At 39.5% G+C, this 22,462-nt stretch overlaps 1 protein-coding gene across 1 annotated transcript in view; it reads right to left on the bottom strand.

Annotated features, from left to right (window-relative positions):
• Window positions 1–22,462, bottom strand: part of LOC129017574 (polycomb protein SUZ12-like) — a 66,521-nt gene that overhangs the window by 20,229 nt on the left and 23,830 nt on the right. Inside the window, 6 exon segments of the mRNA XM_054458201.2 lie at window positions 4,783–4,888; window positions 11,251–11,344; window positions 12,157–12,388; window positions 14,623–14,702; window positions 15,667–15,684; window positions 21,668–21,717. Of these exon segments, the coding sequence (XP_054314176.2) occupies window positions 4,783–4,888; window positions 11,251–11,344; window positions 12,157–12,388; window positions 14,623–14,702; window positions 15,667–15,684; window positions 21,668–21,717 (580 nt within the window).

Genomic DNA, 22,462 nt, shown 5'->3' with positions numbered 1-22,462 from the left:
TTCAAGCAATTCTCCTGTCTCAGCCTCCCAAGTAGCTGGGATTACAGGCACCTGCCGTCATGCTCGGCTAATTTTTTTGTGTGTGTTTTTAGTAGAGATGGGGTTTCACCATCTTGGCCAGGCTGGTCTGGTGATTCAGGTGATTCACCTGCCTCGGCCTCCCAAAGTGCTGGGGTTACAGGCATAAGCCTCAGGTGATTCGCCTGCCTCGGCCTCCCAAAGTGCTGGGGTTACAGGCATAAGCCACCACGCCTGGCCTTGAAATGTCTTAAAAACAAAATTGTGGTACCCAAAGCCCACCAGCATGCAACCTTTGCTCTTAGGTGACCAATTACTTTTTTTTTTTGTAAATTGAACAGCTTTTCAATTAGTAATTTTCTTTGACTTCTCTCAGTTTCACTGACAATGACTGCCAGTGCTTCTCTTCTTTGATTTTAGGACACTGAGCTATTGAAAATAGCTAACTTTTAGCCATCTGACTGAATCACTCACCCATCCTCAAGAATTTACCTATTAAGCTGATGATCCCAAACTGGTTATCCATTCTTATCCTTACACTTGAACTGTAAACTCATATCTCCAATTGCCTCTTGGACATTGCCAGTTGATCTCAATGTCACCTTGAACTAAAACATGTTTAGAAGTGTATCCAGTATCTTTTCTTCTAAAACACTTTCCTTCTCATATTATTTTTGTTCTTGTCATTATCATTCTACTAGTGACCCTAAGCTAAAAATTTTGGAATTATATTTGACTCCTATTCTTTCGTTTCTCATGTAATTACCAAGTCCTTTTTGAAATGTCTATCATTTCTTCCTTGTCCTTCAAGGATCACAGAAAAAAACCTTTGTATAGATCAGTATTGCCTTACTACTAGAGTATCTCAATTGTTCTACTTGCTTCTGATTTTTACTTTCCTATTCAAATATAGGAGAGATCAAGTAATCTTCAACGAGCTTCAATTTATTTTACTGCCACAGAGGCCTAAACTCCTTCTATATCGTTATTACAAAGTAATCCTCTTAAAACTATTTAGACTAGAGGACCGGGCGCAATGGCACACGCCTGTAATCCCAGCACTTTGGGAGGCCAAGGAGGGCAGATCATGAGGTCAGGAGTTCGAGACCATCCTGGACAACATGGTGAAACTCCGTCTCTACTAAAATACAAACAATTAGCTGGGCATGGTGGCTGGCGCCTGTAATCCCAGCTACTCGGGAGGCTGAGGCAGGAGAATTGCTTGAACTCGAAAGGCAGAGGTTGCAGTGAGCCGAAATTGCACCACTGCACTCCAGCCTGGCAACAGAGCAAGACTCCATCTCAAAAAACAAAACAAAACAAAAAACCATTTAGACTAGAATGTAGTAAAAGTGTGTTCAGAGACTAGTTTGGACACAGCAGTCCACAGGAATTTATCTTATAAAATACTTGATACAGGTTCAAGTATAATCACTATTAACATTTTTGACAAGATTAAAAAAAATCAAATAACCCAATTATCTATTAGACCAGCACTGGTTTAGTCAATTAAGGAACCCAAAAAAACAGAACAAAACAAAAAAACTCAGAACTTTTAAAAAGAAGTAAATCTATATGCTCTGACTTAAAAGGATGCCCATTTTACAGGGTTAAGAGCTTCCAGATAGGCTGGGCACAGTAGCTCACACCTGTAATCCCAGCACTTTGGGACGCCAAGGTGGGTGGAAAACCTGAGGTCAGGAGTGTGAGACCAACCAAGCCAACATGGTGAAACCTCCAGGCATAGTGGCGCATGCCAGTAATCTCAACTATTCAGGAGGCTGAGGCAAAAGAATTGCTTGAACCCAGGAGGCAGAGGTTGCAGTGAACCGAGACTGTGCCATTGCACTCCACCTCTGGGTGACAGAGCGAGACTCCATCTCAACAGAAACGAAAAAAAAAAAAAGGCCAGGCCGGGCACAGCGGCTTATGCCTGTAATCCCAGTACTTTGGGAGGCCGAGGCGGGCAGATCACAAGGTCAGGAGTTCGAGACCAGCCTGGCCAACATGGTGAAACTCCATCTCTACTAAAAATACGAAAATCAGCTGGGCGTGGTGGTGCGCGCCTGTGATCCCAGCTACTCAGGAGGCTGAGGCTGGAGAATCGCTTGAACCCGGGAGGCGGAGGTTGCAGTGAGCCAAGATCATGCCACTGTACTCCAGCCTGGGTGACAGAGTGAAACTCCATCTCAAAAACAAACAAACAAAAAAACCCAAAAACAACAAATAAAACCAATAACAACAAAAATCCTTCATATATATAATCCTTATAGTCTCATGAATAAAAACATACTTTAAAACAAGAAATTTAAAATGAAAAAGATCATAAAGATAAATCCATGCAGAAAACCCAAACAGTATAGATAAAAATTATTTGAAATCTCATCACCTGGAGTTAACCACTATTATAAATTTTAGAAAGAGGGAAAATATATATGTGTATATATATATATATACACACACTTATGTAAAAATTTAATATGGAAATCTTGTCAAACTATCATCCTTTTTAATAGCTTTTTATGTTTAACGTGTTTCTAACGTTTCATTATTTAAAAAATGCTGAGAAAACCTGTTACCTACATCTTTTGTTAACGAGTTACTATATTGTGACAAAAATATAAAATTTTAATTGTTAAAGACTATATATACAATTTTAACTTTATATATATTGCCAGTCTGCCCTATAGTAAGACTGTATCAACGTTTTTTTTGAGACAGAGTCTTGCTCTGTCTCCCCGGATAAAGTTGAAGTGGCAAAATCTCAGCTCACTGAAACCCTCTGCCTCCCAGATTCAAGTTAATATTCCTAAGCCTCCCAAGTAGCTGGGACTACAAGCATCTGCCACCATGCCCGGCTAATTTTTTGTGTTTTTGGTAGAGATGTGGTTTGACATGTTGGCCAGGCTGGTGTCAAACTCATAACCTCAGGTGATCCACCCGCCTTGGCCTCCCAAAGTGCTGGGATTACAGGCATGAGCCACTGAGCCCGACCCCAACTTACTGTTACATCAAAATATTATTTGAGAGTATATGTGTCCTCACATCCCTAAAACACTAGAAACTGTCAAACTTTTAATCTTTGTTGAACTCTCAAAAGTAGTTATCTCTGCATTTGCATGCCTTTGAGTACTAATAAGGTTGAGTACTGCTTTAAAAGTTTGCTGGCCATCTATATTTGTTTTTTTAAGAACTGCGTGATAGTCCTTGACACATATTTCTTATTAGACTGCGTATCTTTTTCTTGTTTTATAATTCACAATATTACGTATTCATAGTAGCATTTTGTGTTACAGATATTTCCCCCATTCCATAATTTGTTTGTAACTTCAGATATTTTGCAGTATAAAAATGACTAATTTTAACCCGACAATTTTTACTTTATGCTTTCTTACTTTTAAATCATCCTTAGAAGGGTCTTCCTCACTGCAATATATTAACATTCACCTATTTTTTTTCCATGCCTATGAATGTTCATTTTTACATGTTTATGAGCCTTCCAGAATGTATTAGGTCTAAGATTATTTCCAGATGACTGGAGAAGAGTTGTCACAATTAATGAACAGTTTCTCTTTCTCACATAGCTATACCACCACCTTTATCATAAACTAAATTTCAAATATACATCAAACTATTTCAGGACTATGCCTGAATGATACGCTTGTCTATTCCTATGCTTATACCATAGAGTTTAAGTTCTCTTAACCTTATGGTATGTACTACTGTATATTGTATATCATACTACAACTGGTACGTAAAAATTCTCAAAATATTTTTCTAAAATTTCTCTTACTATTACTAAATACTTGTCCTTCTAGATTAACTTGGAACTAATTTTAAGGCTTAAAAAAATCCTTATGAGATTTTGCATTGGATGGTACACCGACCTAACATATTTAGAAATAAAAGACATCGTTAGTTTTGAATCTACCTATTTAAGAAATGTATGAATTCCTCTTCATCTCTTAAAAGAGTTATTTTAAGTATGCTTAATCTAAATTCTGCAGATTTCTTGATAAACGTATCACTAGTCATCCCTTATTACCTGCCATTACAATGAATAGAATTTAAAATAGCCGTTAACATTTATTGAGCACTTACTGTATGCCAGGCACTGTACTAAATATTTTATTATTTCATCTAATCCATCAATTTTATGTCTCATGTTACAGGTGAAGAAACTGAGACATGGATAAGTAACTTGCCAAACGCCACATAGCTAGGAGCAGAGATTTGAATCAGGCAGTCTGGCTCTCGAAGTATGATGCCTTCTGTGTGGCCGGGTGCAGTGGCTCATGCCTGTAATCCCAGCGCTTTGGGAGGCCAAGGTGGGTGGATCACAAGGTAAGGAGTTCCAGACGAGCCTGGCCAACATGGTCAAACCCCGCCTCTACTGAAAATAAAAAAAAATTAGCCAGGCGTGGTGGCACGCACCTGTAATCACAGCTACTCGGAAGGCTGAGACAGGAGAATCGCTTGAACCCGGGAGGTGGAGGTTGCAGTGAGCCGAGACCATGCCACTGCACTCCAGCCTGGGAAACAGAGCAAGACTCCCCCTCACAAAAAAAAAAAAAAAAAAAAAAAAAAAAAAAAAGAATGATACCCTCCGTTAAATGCTCTGACTAGATCACTTACTTGTGTTTTTTAAAGTACAAAAAACAAAGGACTCTACTTCCAACATGAATTAGCATTTGGGGAAGAAAACATCAATCAAAAACGGGAGTTCATAACTATAACGTGCTCAACTTTCTAAGTAGTCCGTACCTTCCCATCAAGAATAGTCTCCCGTGTTGCTCTTTTCTTGCTTATTGGACATTCTTCCATTTCCTGCATGGCTACTTCATATTCCCCATCTAAAAGCTGTGAGCGCCTGTTAGACAAACACATATACTTTAACGTAACCTGTGTTATTACTATAAGTACACAAATTCTACATCTTTAGATTTATACTAAAACCATTTATTAAATTTATAAACTAGCTTACATACCCAACAAGATTTTAAAAATACACCTACACTCCATTCCTGATGAAAGCAATTTTAATGAGGTACACTAAAAACTGTATTACTAGGAATTCATTACTGTAGCTACTCAGATATAACTCTAAACATGTAAAGTATAATATGCCTGAGGTCTCAAAACCTGGTACGTTGTCAACATTAAATATAAAGCGTAAGTACAGGCTTTATTTATTTATTCATTTGAGACGGAGTCTTGCTCTGTTGCAACCCAGGCTGGAGTGCAGTGGTGCAATCTCCGCTCACCATAATCTCTGCTGCCCAGGTTCAAGCGATTCTCCTGCCTCAGCCTCCCGAGTAGCTGGGATTACAGGCGCGTGCCACCATGCCCGGCTAATTTTTGTATTTTTAGTAGAGACAGGTTTCTGCATCTTGGCCAGGCTGGTCTTAAACTCCTGCCCTCCTGTTCCACCCACCTCGGCCTCCTAAAGTGCTGGGATTACAGGCGTGAACCACCGCGTCCAGCCCAGGCTTTGTATTTTTAAAAATAGGATAACAGTGTTACAATGCTTGTCTTAGAGAAACACTAAGAATTCTGTTACTTTTAACTACTGTAATTGTTTGAACTAGAATCCTTTACTTTTATACTTGACCAGTAAACTGATTATTATAATGACGAATCTGGTAACTATGGAATTCTGGGGGCACCTGGCACATATAGGTGCTCAATAAACACTTCATGGAATACTAATTGAATCAAATAATTCAAATATATTCACACAATATAGTTTTAAGGTATGTGTACGTATGTGTCTATGTATAATTTATTTTTTCCATACTTTAAACACTAGTAACCACTACTAAACACCATTCTTCAACCATGCTCAGTAATTAACTGTATATATCAAGAAACTGGCTTCTCTTCATCACTCTTACAGAAATTCTATTAGATAAAAACAGCTGACATTTATTGAGTGTTCACTATGTGCCAGGCACTATTATAAAGATTTTACATGGTTCATTTAATCTTCCCAACAATGCTACGAACTATGTACTATTACTCCACTGCCAGAAGAGAAAACGGAGGCAAGAAAAGGTTAAATAACTTGCCTTCAAATCAAACCGTAAATAGCCAGATGTAGCAAATGAATCCAGGTGTCTGTCTCTAAAGTCTCTTAAAACCAAATGATTGACACTTAAGAATTTTTGTCTTTTCTCTATGCTGTACTACTTAAATTTAGTCAACTTCAATAGTACATCAGCAAAGCCATTCAACTCTTTATTTTAAAAACTAATTTCTTTATTCAAATAGGTAATAAATTCATATATTTCTAAATCACAAAGGAGCTTCCTTATGCTTTTACATAGATACATACTATTCCATTTTGTGGGTGTACATTTGATACCTACAATCCAATGCACCCTCCTATCTGTAATGTATGTGGAGACCTTTCCCCCACAGCCTCATCAAGTGCTTTATCAAGTTTTTTGATCTCTGTTAATCTGATAAGTGAAAAAACTCATCTCAATGTACTTTTAATTCAGATGTTTTATCGTTTTAATTGTTTAAGAACCATATATATCTATTTTGGTAAACTTTTTATTGTTTCCTTTGCCCATTCTTCTATTGGGCAGTGGTCTTTTAAAATTAGTATGACCTGTTTACATTCAAGAATGAGGTATCTACCTGAAAGACAAGTTGAAAATAATTTCTCCCCATCTTGTCATTTTTGACTTTGGTTATGGTGGCTTTTTTGTTTTCTGAAGAAGTTTTTGATTTTTATTTTGTTCAACTTTGCATTCTTTTCCTATACGGCTTTTGAATATTGGTTATTATTTCAAGGAATTAACTGGATTTTGTTTTTTTTTTTTTGACAGTCGCTCTGTCACCCAGGCTGGAGTGCAGTGACACAATCATAGCTCACTACAGCCTCAGACTCCTGGGCTCAAGAGATCCTCCCACCTTGGTCTTCCAAAGTACTAAGATTACAAGTGTGAGCCACTGCACTCAGCCCTCTGTGAGATTTTAAAAACAATTTTTACACATCTAACATGCAGATTTTGGCTTAAAAATACTATTCTTCTATAAGGAATCAGGACTCCTTGAAGAAATCACAACTTCAGAGCAGAGGTAAGAAAAGAAGAAGGTAGGCCAGACGCAGTGGCTCATGCCCGTAATCCCAACACTTTGGGAGGCTGAGGTGGGAGGATCACCTGAGGTCGGAAGTTCAAGACCAGCCTGACCAACAGGGAGAAACCTTGTCTCTACTAGAAATACGAAATTTGCCAGGCATGGTGACGCATGCCTGTAATCCCAGCTACTCGGGAGGCTGAGGCAGGAGAATCGCTTGAACCCAGGAGGCAGAGGTAGCGGTGAGCTGAGATCGTGCCTTTGCGCTCCAGCCTGGGCAACAGGAGCGAAACTCCGTCTCCAAAAAAAAAAAAAAAAAGAGAAGGTGATTCTGGTAAATGTTACTATTCTAGAAAATCAGGAAAAATAACAGCAACAAAACAGGACACAGAAGCCTACTTAGAAGGGCTCCTCCTGACCAAATATGAGACAATTTGAGCATTAAAATAACAGTATCAATAGATTAAAACTAATTGAATAAATAGAATTTGTTAATCCATACTGATTTTAAAATATCAAAGCTGAGGAAAGGAATGCTCTTCTTTTTAAATTCACATGTAACTTAAAAAAAATTTTTTTTTTTCTTTTTAGGAACGAGGTCTTGCTATGTTGCCCAAACTGGTCTCAAACTCCTGGGCTCAAATAGTCTTCCTGCCTTGGACTTCCAGAGTGTTAGGGTTACAGGTATCAGCCACCATGCCTGCCTGTTTTTCTCTCTCTCTCTCTCTCTCTCTCCACACACACATATATATTTTTAGGGTTAGTCAAGTGAAGCAGTGGGAGCAGAGAAGGAATGCTCTTCTTTATAAAAAAATGCAAATAAATGTGGAAGAAATGTTAGAAAATTACCATTTTCCAACTGCCAAAGGAATAATTTATTCAAGCAAAAATAATCAATCGACGCTAAAACTATTGGGTGAAAGGCTATGGGAAGAAAATGGATATTTACTCAGCTTCATGTATTAGCATAAGAATTATATGCTGATTTATATAAAAGGGAAAAAAAGTACTGTTACAATGGAGAAATATTGTGAACAGCATTTTAACTGAGTGATCAAACCTAATATTACCTTTTGTCTGTGATGTAGTACGTAAACAACACATCCCTCATTAGAATCCCTGCCAAAAATGTTTAACCTGAAGCTAATCAAGAGGAAATCATCACAGACGTCCTAATTGAGATACATTCTGCAAAACTACAGGCCTATACTGGGGAAAAATGTCACAGAAGGTAGGGAGAAAGGCTAGAGGACTATTCCAAATTGAAGAAGACTGAAGAACTATGACATCTAGCTATGGAATCGGGGTGGGGACAGGACAAATTATAAAGGACATTATTGAGGTCAACTGGGGAGATAGTATTGTATTTGTATTTTAATTTTCCTCATAAGTGTACGGTGGTTATACCAGAAAATGTCTTCGTTCTTAGGAGATACATGCAAGAGAGTTTATAAATGAGGAATAAAGCCAACTTTCAAATTGTTCAGCACAGAAATAAAATATATACTCATAAATAAATCAAATGTGGCAAAATGTTAACAAAAGATACAATCTAGATGAAGGGTATGTGGATATTAAATGACTTTAGTATTCTTTCAACTTTCCTATAGTTTGGAATTTTTTTTTTTTTTTTTCTTGAGACAGAGTCTCGCTGTCACCAGGCTGGAGTGCAGTGGCGTGATCTCAACTCACTGTAACCCCTGCCTCCTGGATTCAAGCAATTCTCCTGCCTCAGCCTCCTGAGTAGCTGGGACTACAGGCACGCACCACCACGCCCAGCTAATTTTTGTGTTTTTAGTAGAGATGGGGTTTCACCAATGTTGGCCAGGACGGTCTCGAACTCTTGACCTCGTGATCCGCCCACCTCAGCCTCCCAAAGTGCTGGGATTACAGGCGTGAGCCACCACGCCCGGATGAATATTTTCAAAATAAGCTGCTGTGGGGAAATTCTCCCAGTTTCTTCTTGGCACTTTTTCTTTAAAATAAAAGTATTATCTTTTTCTTACAAGAAATGTGTAAACATATGTGTCAGGTACAGGGATTGAAAAAGAAAATAGAACATACCCCATGCTGCCTAAAATAGAACAATTAACAGCATCGATGAAGTCCAATGCGCCTCATTCTAATTGTTTCCCCCACAGACATGACCACTATTTTCTAGTACATTTATGGTTCTACTGTTTTCCATTTAAATCTTCGATCCACAATAAAATTTCTGACTTTAAGAAGACACTGGCCGGGCACGGTGGCTCACCTGTAATCCTAGCACTTTGGGAGGCTGAGGCAGGTGGATGATCTGAGGTCAGGAGCTACAGACCAGCCTGGCCAACATGGTGAAACCTCATCTCTCTAAAAATACAAAAATTAGCTGGGCATGGTAGCAGGTGCCTGTAATCCCAGCTATTCAGGAGGCTGAGGCAGGTGAATCGCTTGAACCCAGGAGGCAGAGGTTGCAGTGAGCTGAGATCATGCCACTGAACTCCAGCCTGGGTGACACAGCGGGAGTCCGTCTCAAAAATAAACAAATAAATAAATAAAAAATAAACAATAGGAAGAATGGCCTAGTTACTTTCCCTGGTTCTTTGTCCTATACCTGACAATAAACTGTTAACTACCAGCACGCAGCCTGCTACAAGAAATGACGGCATAGGTTTCTTTCTCCAGTCTCAAAAAGAAAAAATGCTGGATTTGCTTCCCAGACATTCTTTCACTGGTGATATTTTCACTAAAATATTTCGTTTCCAAATAGAAATTGCAGAAATTATTATAAGTCTGTGTTTCTTGCCATCCTGTACCAAATGCACAGAGGTACACAATGATTATACATGATTTTCTTTTTTTTTTTTTTTTTCTTTTTTTTTTTTTTTAAGATAGAGTCTTGCTCTGTCACCCAGGAAGGAGTGCAGTGGCATGATCTCGGCTCACTGCAACCTCTGCCTCCCGGGTTCAAGCGATTCTCCTGCCTCAGCCTCCTGAGTAGCTGGGATTACAGGCACACGCCACCGTGCCCGGCTAATTTTTGTATTTTTACTAGAGACAAGGTTTCACCATCTTGGCCAGGCTGGTCTCAAACTCCTGACCTCGTGATCCACCCGCTTCAGCCTCCCAAAGAGCTGGGATTGCAGGTGTGAGCCACTGCGCCCGGCCTTCTTTCTTTTTTTAAAAAAGATGGGGTCTCACCTAGGCATGGTGGCTCATGCCTGTAATCCCAGCACTTTGGGAGGCCAAGGCAGGCGGATCACAAGGTCAGGAGACCGACACCATTCTGGCTAACACGGTGAAACCCCATCTCTACTGAAAATACAAAAAATTAGCCGGGTGTGGTGGCACGCACCTGTAATCCCAGCTACTCCAGAGGCTGAAGCAGGAGACTTGCTCTAACCCAGGTGGCAGAGGGGTCGCAGTGAGCAGAGATTGCGCCACTGCACTCCTGCCTGGGTGACACAGTGAGATACCATCCTAAAAAAAAAAAAAAAAAAAAAAAGATGGATCTCACTTTGTCACTCAGGCCAGAGTACAGTGGCATGATCATAGCTCATTGCTGCCTTGAACTCCTGGGCTCAAACAATCCTCCCACCTTAGCCTCCTATGTAGCTGCAACTACAGGTGCATACCCACCATGACCAGCTCCTCTTCCTTAATTTTTAATAAACACATAACCCCAAGATTTACGTAGGGCCCAGTCCATTTAAGTCTCTTCTCAAATATTACCTCCTCCCAGAGGATATCTCTCTAAAACAGTAACCATTTATTCTCTATTTTTCTTCACAACACTCATCACTAAGTGACATTAGTTGATCTTTTGGGTGGTGGTCTGTTTCCTCCACTAAAAGTTAAGCTCCATGGTGAAGGCAGGGATTTTGTTGCCTTCTTAATGTCTAGAACAGTGTCTGGCAAAGAGTAGACACTCAGAAAATATTTGCCAAATAAGTAAGTTTAACTGAGCTATCTAACCAAATAGTTCCTTAATTATTGTTTTCTATGAAACAGACAAAAATTCAGTGTTTGCAAATTTGTTTTTTCATCCGTAAGAATAAAAAGAAACAAAGGCAATGAAATAATCAATATAAATAATTATATTCTGCTTCAGAATGAAAACATTTCCAGAACATTGTGGGAGCCTCACTTGTTCATCAACATTACCTGTTTTTATCAAATACTGTCATTTGTGCAACAAAGGTCTTTTCCCTATCCTCACGATTTCGTTTTCTTCTGGCTGGAGGCTCTTCATTGACATCTAAATTTAACAAACATTTCTCATAAATCGAATATTAAAACAAAAATGTGTTATGATATATGGTCCCTTAACATAAAACATGCTACATTTATCCCAAATGAGGTACGAATTACACTAAAGTTGCAATAATATACAGACCACGTTTTCCAATTTTGCATTTTTACTGTATGTTCTTTTTAACACTCACAACATTAACCCCACATCTTTGCAAATGCTAATGTTGCTGTTTAGAATTATCTTTGCTAGGCAAACTCCTTCTCACTCATGGTAACTCTCCAAAAACTTCAAACAATACTTCAAGAGTCAAAGATTATTTCTTCCAACGTGTTTCTCTGCTGAACTTCACATATACCTGTATTATGCCACTCATCATTTTGCTGCAATGATATATTTCATGTATATTTCCCTACACTAGGTTGTGAGACTTTGGAGGATAGGACTGAATGTTTTAATCATCTTGGATTAAATTAAATCATCCCCAGCACCTATGTGTTTGTTGAATGAATACCTCAAAGATGAATTCACAATTGTTGGAAGAAAAGAGGGATGGGTAGGGGGATAAATACGCAACAAGTATAATAAAATGTTCATTGTTGAATCTAAGAGGTAAGTAGATAGGTGTTCACTATAAAATACTCCTCATTGTCCTTTATGTTTGAAAATTTGCACAACAAAATGTTGAGGTGGAGGTGAATTCACTGTTTGCTTTAAGACTCAGCACCATGACTATCATGAAGGAACACTGGTACAATCATTTTCAATGACCATCTTAATCTCCAGTGATAAAATCTAGTAAAAAAAAAAAAAATTACCAATATTTTCACTGGTTTCTCCATTAATCATTCCATTAAACTCTCTTCTTCCTGGACGAGTCACTCTAAACAGCAACGAGTAAGACTTCACCATATGGCTGTTATTAGGTTCAAATTCATTACCGGAAACTGCAAGGGACGGGAAATTTCCAGGTTTTGTTTGATTGAGGTCAGGATTCAAAGGCACCTGCTTTTTACCTCTAGGAACTTGCCTTATTGGACAACTTACATCCTGCAAAGGTAAAGATTATTAATTTATGTTTATTTGTACATAAGCAATAAGAATTATAATAAAACTTCTAATCACAGCTATAGGAAACACGGGAGATAGGCCATGATCACCAAATGGAATGTTAAAATTCTAACCATAGTTCTGAAAACTGTGAAGCAAAAATAAAAATTCGAAATACCTATATTCCAAATATTAAAGCAATTGAGGTTTTCTCCAACATAATGAAATTATGATACAGTACATCTAATATTTAGCTAACAGTGATCTGAAACAGTTGTATATTAGAAATTTAGAACTAAAAGCATGCTAAATCTCTCTGGTAAGGCTTTTTAGCAACAACAAAAAAACCATGCTAAAATGTTCAACTCATGTACTTTTATCAAATCTCTTAAATGTTCTTTTTTAACATGACAATGACTAATAGGACCATTAGAAATAAAAAAAATGACTAATAATCCCATGGTCAACAACATTATGAAACAGTAAATCCATATAGTTAAAATATGTTGTTTAACAGAAAGGATCATCATCCTTAAAAAAACAAAAACAAAACTGGTTTTATCTACCAATGATCATATTCTGAGTAATATTCTGTTATTGTATGATTAGTTACACTGAAAATGCATACTAGAAAAACTGGAAGGATCAGAAGACCTTTATGACAGTATCTTACAGCAGCTACTTCTTTTAAAATAAATAGAATACGTACAGTCTAAAAAAATTTCTATTTTATGAGACTATAAAGTGAAAACTATGAATTCTCACCCACCCCCAGGTCTTACGCTCCGGAGATGACTAATACTAGCAGTTGGCTGTGTATATTCTTCCAGGAAAATGATTACCCGATACATTTTTTTGAACATAAGAATGACTATATTTATATTCATATCTTATTCTAAGTAATGTATCTTGGATTTTCATATCACTTGTAATGTGTATGGAGGTTAGGAGTAAGAAGTGATAAAGGCTGGAGTGCAGTTGTGCGATCTCGGCTCGCTGCAAGCTCCGCCTCCCGGGTTCGTACCATTCTCCTGCCTCAGCCTCCTAAGTAGCTGGCACTACAGGTGCCCGTCACCACGCCTGGCTAATTTTTTGTATTTTTAGCAGAGACGAGATTTCACTGTGTTAGCCAGTCGATCTCCTGACCTCTTGATCTGCCCACCTTGGCCTCTCAAAGTGCTGGGATTACAGGCGTGAGCCACTGCACCTGGCAAGGAGTGATATCTCCTAACTTTACATACATTTTTTTTTTTTCCTTGAGACAGTTTCACTCTGTCGCACAGGCTGGAGCTCAGTGGTGCAATCATGGTTCACTGCAGCCTTGACTTACTGGGCTCAAGCAATCCTCCCGAGTAGCTGGGACTACAGGCACAGGCCGTCATGCCTAGCTCATTTTTGTATTTTTGGTAGAGACAGGGTTTCGCCATGTTGCCCAGGATGCTTAACTCCCGGGTTCAAGCAATCTGCCCACTTCTGTCTCCCAAAGTGCTGGGATTATAGGTGTGAGCTACGGCAACCGGCCTTTACATAAACTTTCAAAAATAAAGTTCCACTGCTGCCTCCGAGGTGCCTTAGTCTACTCCCTCCCAATGATTGAGGCCCGTATGGCCTATGGTCTTGGAAGAATATCAGCACTGGGACCCTGGACCCAGACCAGTTCCTACTCCTCTTGAAACACTCGAGGACTTGAGGCAACTAAAGGCACATATGTTGGCTTTCATCGGTTGACCAGGAAACATCTTAACACTTGTTTCTATGGTGAAATAACTTTACCTTATAAAAATTTGAAGCAATGTACTAATAAGTGAATGGCTAATAACGCTGACAACAAAATTTCTTTGCCTGAGGGCAGTGTTACAAAGGATAATCTTGTGGAAAACACTTTCTCTTAGCCCTTATCTAAAATGTCAATGGGTACAAATAGCTAAGAAATACGCTAACAGATTGAAATGGTAAAAAAGCAACTGAATTTATGCCAGATGCTAAAACACAGCTTCTCCATTTCCAGACTCCTATGAGAAAGTTTTGTACAGACACTTATTAAAAGACTAGAAAAACTACACAGATATGCGAGTTGGCAAAAGAGGTTATCAGTTTTATAATTAGGCCATCAACATATTTCTTAAGCTTTCAAAATTTAAAACTCAGCTTTAAAATACAATATATATGCATAAAGATGTCCAATTAAGCAAATTATTCCATTTAATCTACCAATATCATTTTGTTGACATTACCTTTCTTTTTTTGTGGCAAACTTTCACAAGCAGGACTTCCAGGGTAACAGAATTTTGTTCATTTTCTGAGTTTGTGATGGCTTATCTAAATAGAAAATCAGTATTTTAAAATGTATTTTAAAAATATATGAACACGGTATTCATTCTGCTAACAAGTCAGGGAACTTCAAACAGAGATTTCCCATAATAAGACTTCTCAAAAGTTCACTCGTTCTTTTTTCCTCAAATCAGTTCCAAACTTACAGCAAACTCTTTAAAAGCCTTTATATATAGTGTAAATAAACCACTCACAAAACAAATATAATTACCGTCCTATATGCTGTAATTTTTTTTTCCATTAGATATAGGTTTTGCTCTGTTGCCCAAGGTACAGTGCAGTGGCACAATCACAGCTCACTGCAGTCACAAGCTCCTGGGATCAAGTGATCCTCACACATCAGCAAGGCAGCCTCCTGAGTACCTGGGATTACAGGCGTGAGCCACCATGCCCAGGTTTTAAGTATAAAAAATATTCACTGGCCAGGCATAGTGGCTCATGCCTGTAATCCCAACACTTTGGGAGGCCAAGGCAAGAATATCACTTAAGGCCAAGAGTTCAAGACCAGCCTGGGCAACACAGAGACCCCGTCTCTACAAAATGTCAAAAAATTAGCTGGGTGTGGCGGGTGTCATGTGCCTGTAGTCCTAGCTACCCTCAGAGGCTAGGTGGAAGGATCTCTTGAGCCAAGGAGTTCAAGGCTGCAGTGAGCTATGATCCTGTCACTGCCCTCTAGTCTGGGTGAAAGAGTGAGATCCTGTGTCTAAAACACATCTACACGTTTCTATTTCTATATATATTTCCTAACTCCTTTTTTCTTTTTGAGACAGAGACTCGTTCTGTCACCAAGGCTGGAGTGCAATAGGGCGATCTTGGCTCACTGCAACTTCTGCCTCCCGGGTTAAAATGAACCTCCCACCTCAGCTTCCCAAAAGTATCTGGGACTACAGGTGCGCACCACGACACCCAGCTAATTTTTTTAATTTTTAGTAGAGATGGGGTTTCACCATGTTGGCTAGGCTGGTCTTGAACTCCTGACCTCAAGTGATCCACCTGCCTTGGCCTCCCAAAATGCTGGGATTACAGGTGTGAGCCACCACACCTGGCCATATTTACTGAATATTTCTAATTTGAAGATTTAATATTTGTGTTTGTTTTTCAGACAAGGGTCTGGCTATGTTGCCCAGGCTGGTCTCAAACTTCTGGGCTCAAGTGATTCTCCCATTTTAAGCCTCCTAAGTAGCTGAGACTACAGGCACATGCAACTGGGCTGGCTTGAAGATTTAACATTTATGATAATACACTGCTAGTCAAAAGTAATTCTGACAAATACAGTTAAAGCTTCTTGGCAGAAAGCATAAATGAAAATAGTTGCAGGAGGGCCGGGTGTGGTGGCTCACGCCTGTAATCCCAGCACTTAGGGAGGTCGAGGCAGGTGGATCACCTGAGGCCAGGAGTTCGAGACCAGCCTGACCAACACAGAGAAACCCCGTCTCTACTAAAAATACAACATCAGCCAGGCACGGTGGTGCAAGCCTGTAATCTCAGCTACTTGGGAGGCTGAGGCAGAACTGCTTGAACCAGGGGTGGGGGGCAGAGGTTGCAGTGGGCCGAGATCACACCATTGCACTCCAGCCTGGGCAACAAGAGCGAAACTCCATCTCCAAAAAAAAAAAAAAAAAAAATTGCAGGAGACAACCACGTTCAAAATAAGCATCTTCAATTTTTTTCTTCTCCTAAAATCTACTGGAAAAATTATTAAGATAACATTTGAATTAAATTAGTTACTATTATACATGTTTCATTATGAATGCATAGAGACAACTAAACTAAAAAGTTCTTGATCTGACCAAGACTTGTGGCCAAAAGGATAACAAATGAATTTCAAAAAACATTAAACATTATAAAACGTAGAGACAGGGCTATTTTTAGAAGCTTTCCCCAGAATTTCTCTACAGTTTAAATGGGATAACAAAAATCAAGATATTATTTACTATCTAGAAGAATATCTTGGCTTACAAAAAATTTAGGAGTGTTAATTTTGAATACCATAGTCTATATTCTCCATGTAAATTAACTAACAAAGGCTTTACAACTTAAGGTTCTAGAGTAGTCCTCCATAACTTGTTTTTAAAGTCCCAAAGGTATTAACAGTTCATAACTGAATATTAAATCACTAATTCATCAAATAGCTTCAATAACATCCAGAACTATTATCATAGATGAATCCATGAACATACAAAAAAATTTTTTTGTTCTAAGGCATTGGGCAACACATTTTTTCTTTCTTTACTTTTTTTTTTTTTTTTTTTGAGAGATAGAGTCTCGCTCTGTTGCCCAGGCTAGAGTGCAATGGAATGTTCTTGACTCACTGCAACCTCCGCCTCCTGGGTTAAAGCAGTTCTCCCTGCCTCAGCCTCCCGAGTAGCTGGGACTACAGGCACACGCCACCAAGCCCGGGTAATTTTTTTTTTTTTTTCTTCTTGAGTCAGTCTGACTTGGTTGCTCAGGCTGGAATGCAGTGGCACGATCTCGGCTCACTGCAGCCTGCACCTCCCAGATTCAAGCACTTCTCATGATTCAATCTCCAGAGTAGCTGGGATTACGGGGATGAAACACCATTCCCAGCTAATTTTGTTATTTTCAGTAGAGAAGGGGCTTCACCATGTTGGCCAGGCTGGTCTCAAACTCCCTACCTCAGGTGATCTACCTGCCTCAGCCTCCCAAAGTGCTGGGATGAGCCATTGCACCTGGCCGGCAACACTTTTTTTCTACTTAAAAACATTCTTATTGGGGGTGTGTGTGTAAAACACATTTGATCAGTTTCTTCGGAAGTTGCATCCAGGATAAAAACACCTTAATACAGCAAAAAAATAGTCCAATGTCTAAATGCAGTAACAAAAATATTTGCCGAACAATACTCACCATGAAAATAGTACCCAAATAATCTTTGTGTATTCATTCTAAGAAGCAGTTTCAAGTAGTAATTGCCAAACAAAAGTTTTCATTTAAAAACAAAAGAGGCCGGATGCAGTGGCTCATGCCTGTAATCCTAGCCCTTTGGGAGGCTGAGGTGAGAGGATCGCTTGAGCCCGGGAGGCTGCAATGAAGCAAGACTGCTCACTGCACTCCAGCATGGGTGACAGAGCAAGACTCTGTCTAAAAAATAATTAATAGTAAGAAAATAAGAAGAAAAAATCACATTTTAAGAATTAAAAAATTTTTTTGCTTGTTTTGAGAGAGGGTCCCACTATGTTGCCCAGACTCTATTCAAACTCCTAGGCTCAAGCAATCCTCCCAGCTCAGCCTCCTCAGTAGCTGGAAATACAGGCAAGCATCACTGCTCCTGGTACATTTTAGAGAACTTCATGTTGGTTTTCTATCCTGGTTTCTTAAAAATATTATTGAAGACAAAAAAGGTACAAATAAACCTTGGATGGAAAAGAAACACAATATATCTACTTCCAACTTCTACTAGTTTCAAAGTTATAACAGAAATTATTTTCAACATAGGCGTGGTGGCTCACGCCTATAATCCCAGCACTTTGGGAGGCCGAGGTGGGCGAATCACTTGAGGCCAGGAGTTTGAGACCAGACTGGCCAACATGGTGAAATGAAATCCTGTCTCCATTAAAAATATAAAAATTAGGGGTCGGGCTCGGTGGCTCATGCCTATTGAAATCCCAGCACTTTGGGAGGCCGAGGCGGGCAAATCACCTGAGATCGGGAGTTCAAGAGACCAACCTGACCAACATGGAGAAACCCCATCTCTACTAAAAATACAAAAAATTAGCGGGGCATGGTGGCGCATGCCTGTAATACCAGCTACTCTGGAGGCTGAGGCAAGAGAATTGCTTGAACCCAGGAGGTAGAGGTTGTAGTGAGGCGAGATTGCGCCATTGCACTCCAGCCTGGGCAACAAGAGCGAAACTCCATCTCAGAAAAAGAAAAAAAAATTAGCTAGTGTGGTGGCACCCGCCTGTAATCCCAGATACTTGGGAGGCTGAGGCATGAGAATCACTTGAACCTGGAGGCAGAGGCTGCAGTGATCTGAGATCAAACCACTACACTCCAGCCTGGGTGACAGAGGAATTATTTTCTGGAAACAGAGGTATCAACAGAGTTCACTATCTCTTTTACTTCAATATCAAGAAAAATAAAAACAAAGTAAATCTGAGCGATTGTTGAACTTTATATATTTTGTCATGTAGATAGGAAAAAAGCTTAATATGACTACTTTCCAAAAATTTCAGTGATGGATAAACTATGTGTTCTACACAGGTCCCTGAGAACAAAGGGCTAATGAATGTATAAAATTCAAATTATAAGCTTCTGAGGAATTAAAGTCTAGACACGTCAGAAGTACCACAGAAAACAAAATACGATGACTAGAAATAAGGACTCTAAGCAGACCATTACAAATAATTTAAGGAAAACAAAAACCGTAATGCTACCCAGGTTACTTCTATATAAAAAATAGACCAGATCTAAGGTAAAAACTAGAAGTTACATTAGCTACTAATACAAATACGAGATTTCAAATTTCTTACATAAAAACCCTGACTGGGGCCAGTCTCAGTGGCTCACACCAGTAATCCCAGCACTTTGGGAGAATGAGGTGAGAGGATCACTTGAGACCAGGAGTTTGAGACCAGCCTGGGAAATGTAGTGAGATTCCATCTTAACAAAAAAAAATTTTTTTAATTAGCCAGGCATCGTGGGGACGCCTGTAGTTCCAGCTACTCAGGAGGCTGAGGCAGGAGGATCACTTCAGCCCAGAAGTTGATCATACCACTGCACTCCAGCCTGGGTGACACGAGCAAGACCCCATCTAAACAAACAACCAACCCCCAAAGAGTCATTAAAAAATGGTTATATTAGAGCATTTTGACAATTGGCCAACTGGCAAGGTTGTCTTTTTGTCTTTTTTAGACAGTGTCTCACTCTGTCACTCAGGCTGGAGTACAGTGGTGTGATCTTGGCTCACTGCAGCCTCAACCTCTAAGACGCAAGCAATCCTCCCACCTCAGCCTCCTGAGTAGCTGAGACTGCAGAATAGCTGGAACTACAGGCATGTGCCACTGTGCCCAGTTAATCTTTTTTTACTTCTTACAGATAGGTTCTCCCTATGTTGCCCACAGATAGGTTCTCCCTATGTTGCCCAGGCAAGCCTCAAGCAATTCTTCCATCTCAGCCTCCCAAGGTGTTGACATTATAGCTGTGAGCCACCATGCCCAGTCTAATAATTTGGGATTTTTTGGAGACAGGGTCTCACTCTGTTGCCCAGCCTGGAGTAGAGTTGTGCAATCATAGCTCACTGTAACCTTGAATTCCTGAGCTTACACCATCCTGCCATCTTGGACTTCCAAGTACCTAGAACTACAGGACATACCACCATATCTGGCTAATTTTTGTAGAGATGGGGTCTGTGTTGCCCAGGCTGGTCTTGAACTCCTGGCTTCAAGTCATCTTCCCACCTCAGCCTCCCAAAATGCTGAGATTACAGACATGAGCCACCAGGCCAGGCCTCATTTTCTTTCTTTCTTTTTTTTTTTTTTTTTTAAAGACAGAGTCTCACTGTCACCAGGTTGGAGTGCAGTGGGATGATCTTGGCTCACTGCAACCTCCAACTCCCGGGGTTCAAGCCATTCCCCTGCCTCAGCCTCCCAAGTAGCTGGGACTACAGGTGTGTACCACCACGCCCAGCTAGTTTTTTTTGTATTTTAGTAGAGACGGGGTTTCACCATGTTAGCCAGGATGGTCTCGATCTCCTGACCTTGTGATCCACCCGCCTCGGCCTCCCAAAGTGCTGGCATTACAGGCGTGAGCCACCATGCCCGGCCCACCAGGACTCATTTTCAATCTTTGTTTCTTAATAAACGATACCAAGACAACCAACCTGGCATGTTTCTAATAATGGTTTTATTCCATTGCATAATAATAAGATATGCCATATACACAGAATTACGATGGATAAGCTGATAAGTAATTTTCCCTTTTTTTTTTTTTTTGAGATGGAGTCTCGCTCTGTCGCCCAGGCTGGAGTGCAGTAACGCAATCTCAGCTCACTGCAACCTCCAACTCTCAGGTTCAAGCGATTCTTCTGCCTAAGTCTCCCAAGTAACTGGGACTACAGGCACCCACCACCATGCCTGGCTAATGTTTATATTTTTAGTAGAGATGGGGTTTCACCATATTGGCCAGGCTGGTCCTTAACTCCTGACCTCACGATACACCCGCCTCAGCCTCCCAAAATGTTGGGATTACAGGCGTGAGCCACTGCGCCCGGCCGTATTTTTCCATTTTTGAAACACCTCTAATTCTTTCCAGCATGCTTTGAGCTTTTACTGGAGTAATATACTCTATAATTTCCTTTGAATAATATCTAAAATATTAATATATGCCATTGGTAATAGTGGTTATTTCAGTTGTTTTACTGTGTTTTTTAAAAACATGACACAGTATATTAATTCAAAATGTTTATGCATAAAAGGTTCTACCGAGGAGATTCTTTACCTATTGAAGTTCTAAGACAATTTGTTAAAATCTTCACCATTAGCCAGGCGTGGTGGCTCACGCCCCCTTGGGAGGCCAAGGCGGGTGGATCATGAGGTCAGGAGTTCAAGACCAGCCTGGCCAGCATGGTGAGACCCTGTCTCTACTAAAAATACAAAAAATTAGCCAGGCATGGGGCGCATGCCTGTAATCCCAGCTATTCAGGAGGCTGAGGCAGGAGAATTGCTTGAACTCGGGAGGCGGAGGCTGCAGTGAGCCAAGATCACAACATTGCACTCCAGCCTGGACGACAGAGCAAGACTCTGCCCCACCGCCCCACCAAAAACAAATTTCATCATTAGCCTTCATACCTTAAAGCTCAAAAACATCAGAATCAACATCTTTTCCATTAAACATAATTTTATAAATTTACACTCAGAAGCCCCACTTTTTTTACATTCATAAAGGTATCTTGCTATTAAAATGCCACTTTATTTACTTTTAAGTACATACCATTTTTGTGGAAGAGACCAGTAAACATAAGCTGCAAATGAGCTGACAAGCTAAAAAAAAAAAAAAAAAGGAAATATTTTATCATTTTAATGCTCAGTAGTAAAATAACCTAGACTTTAAAGTATAACATTGAAATCAAAGTTACTTCAACTAATTTATAAATATTTGTACTCAATTGTTATTCAGGCCCATGACTCTGCTTTCCCTGTTAAATATGACATCCAAAAGTGTGTCTACACACCTAACAAAAAATAAACAACAAAAAACCCCTCACAACTCACAAAAAGTAAGAACAAAACCACAAAAACACCAGAGCAAGGCAGAAAAAATCAGACTACCAAGTTGGAGGCCAGGTAATTTACTGTGTTTTAGTGTTCTACCTATAAAATGACAGCAAGTATGCCGTCCTATCTTTAAAAAGGAATTTTGGAGGGTTTTTGGAATTTTTTGTTTTGTTTTAATGACGCTTTAGTCAATGACTTCATCCAAAGGAAATTTTGAAAAGGGTAGCTACATCCATGCAAAAAAATTTGAATATTTTGAAGCTATGGAAATTCAACCTTCCCAATAAATGATACAGAACCATTACTTTATACTTCAAATAGCAATGAAATACACAATTACAAATCTGGTATAGAGCTATAATTTACGGTTTCAATATATCATTTTCACTGTTAGTTTTAGAAGCTACGGAAAAGCAAAAGCAAGCATGAACTAGAACTAGTGCTCCTTCTATTTTCACAAACATCTATTAACAATAGAAAAAAACTATAAGGATGGGATAAAATAAACAGA

The sequence above is a fragment of the Pongo pygmaeus genome, chromosome 19, assembly GCF_028885625.2.
Source record: "Pongo pygmaeus isolate AG05252 chromosome 19, NHGRI_mPonPyg2-v2.0_pri, whole genome shotgun sequence".
Taxonomy (NCBI): domain Eukaryota; kingdom Metazoa; phylum Chordata; class Mammalia; order Primates; family Hominidae; genus Pongo; species Pongo pygmaeus.
Note: the sequence above shows the minus strand (reverse complement) of the source record. Positions and strands in the feature narration are given on the sequence as shown.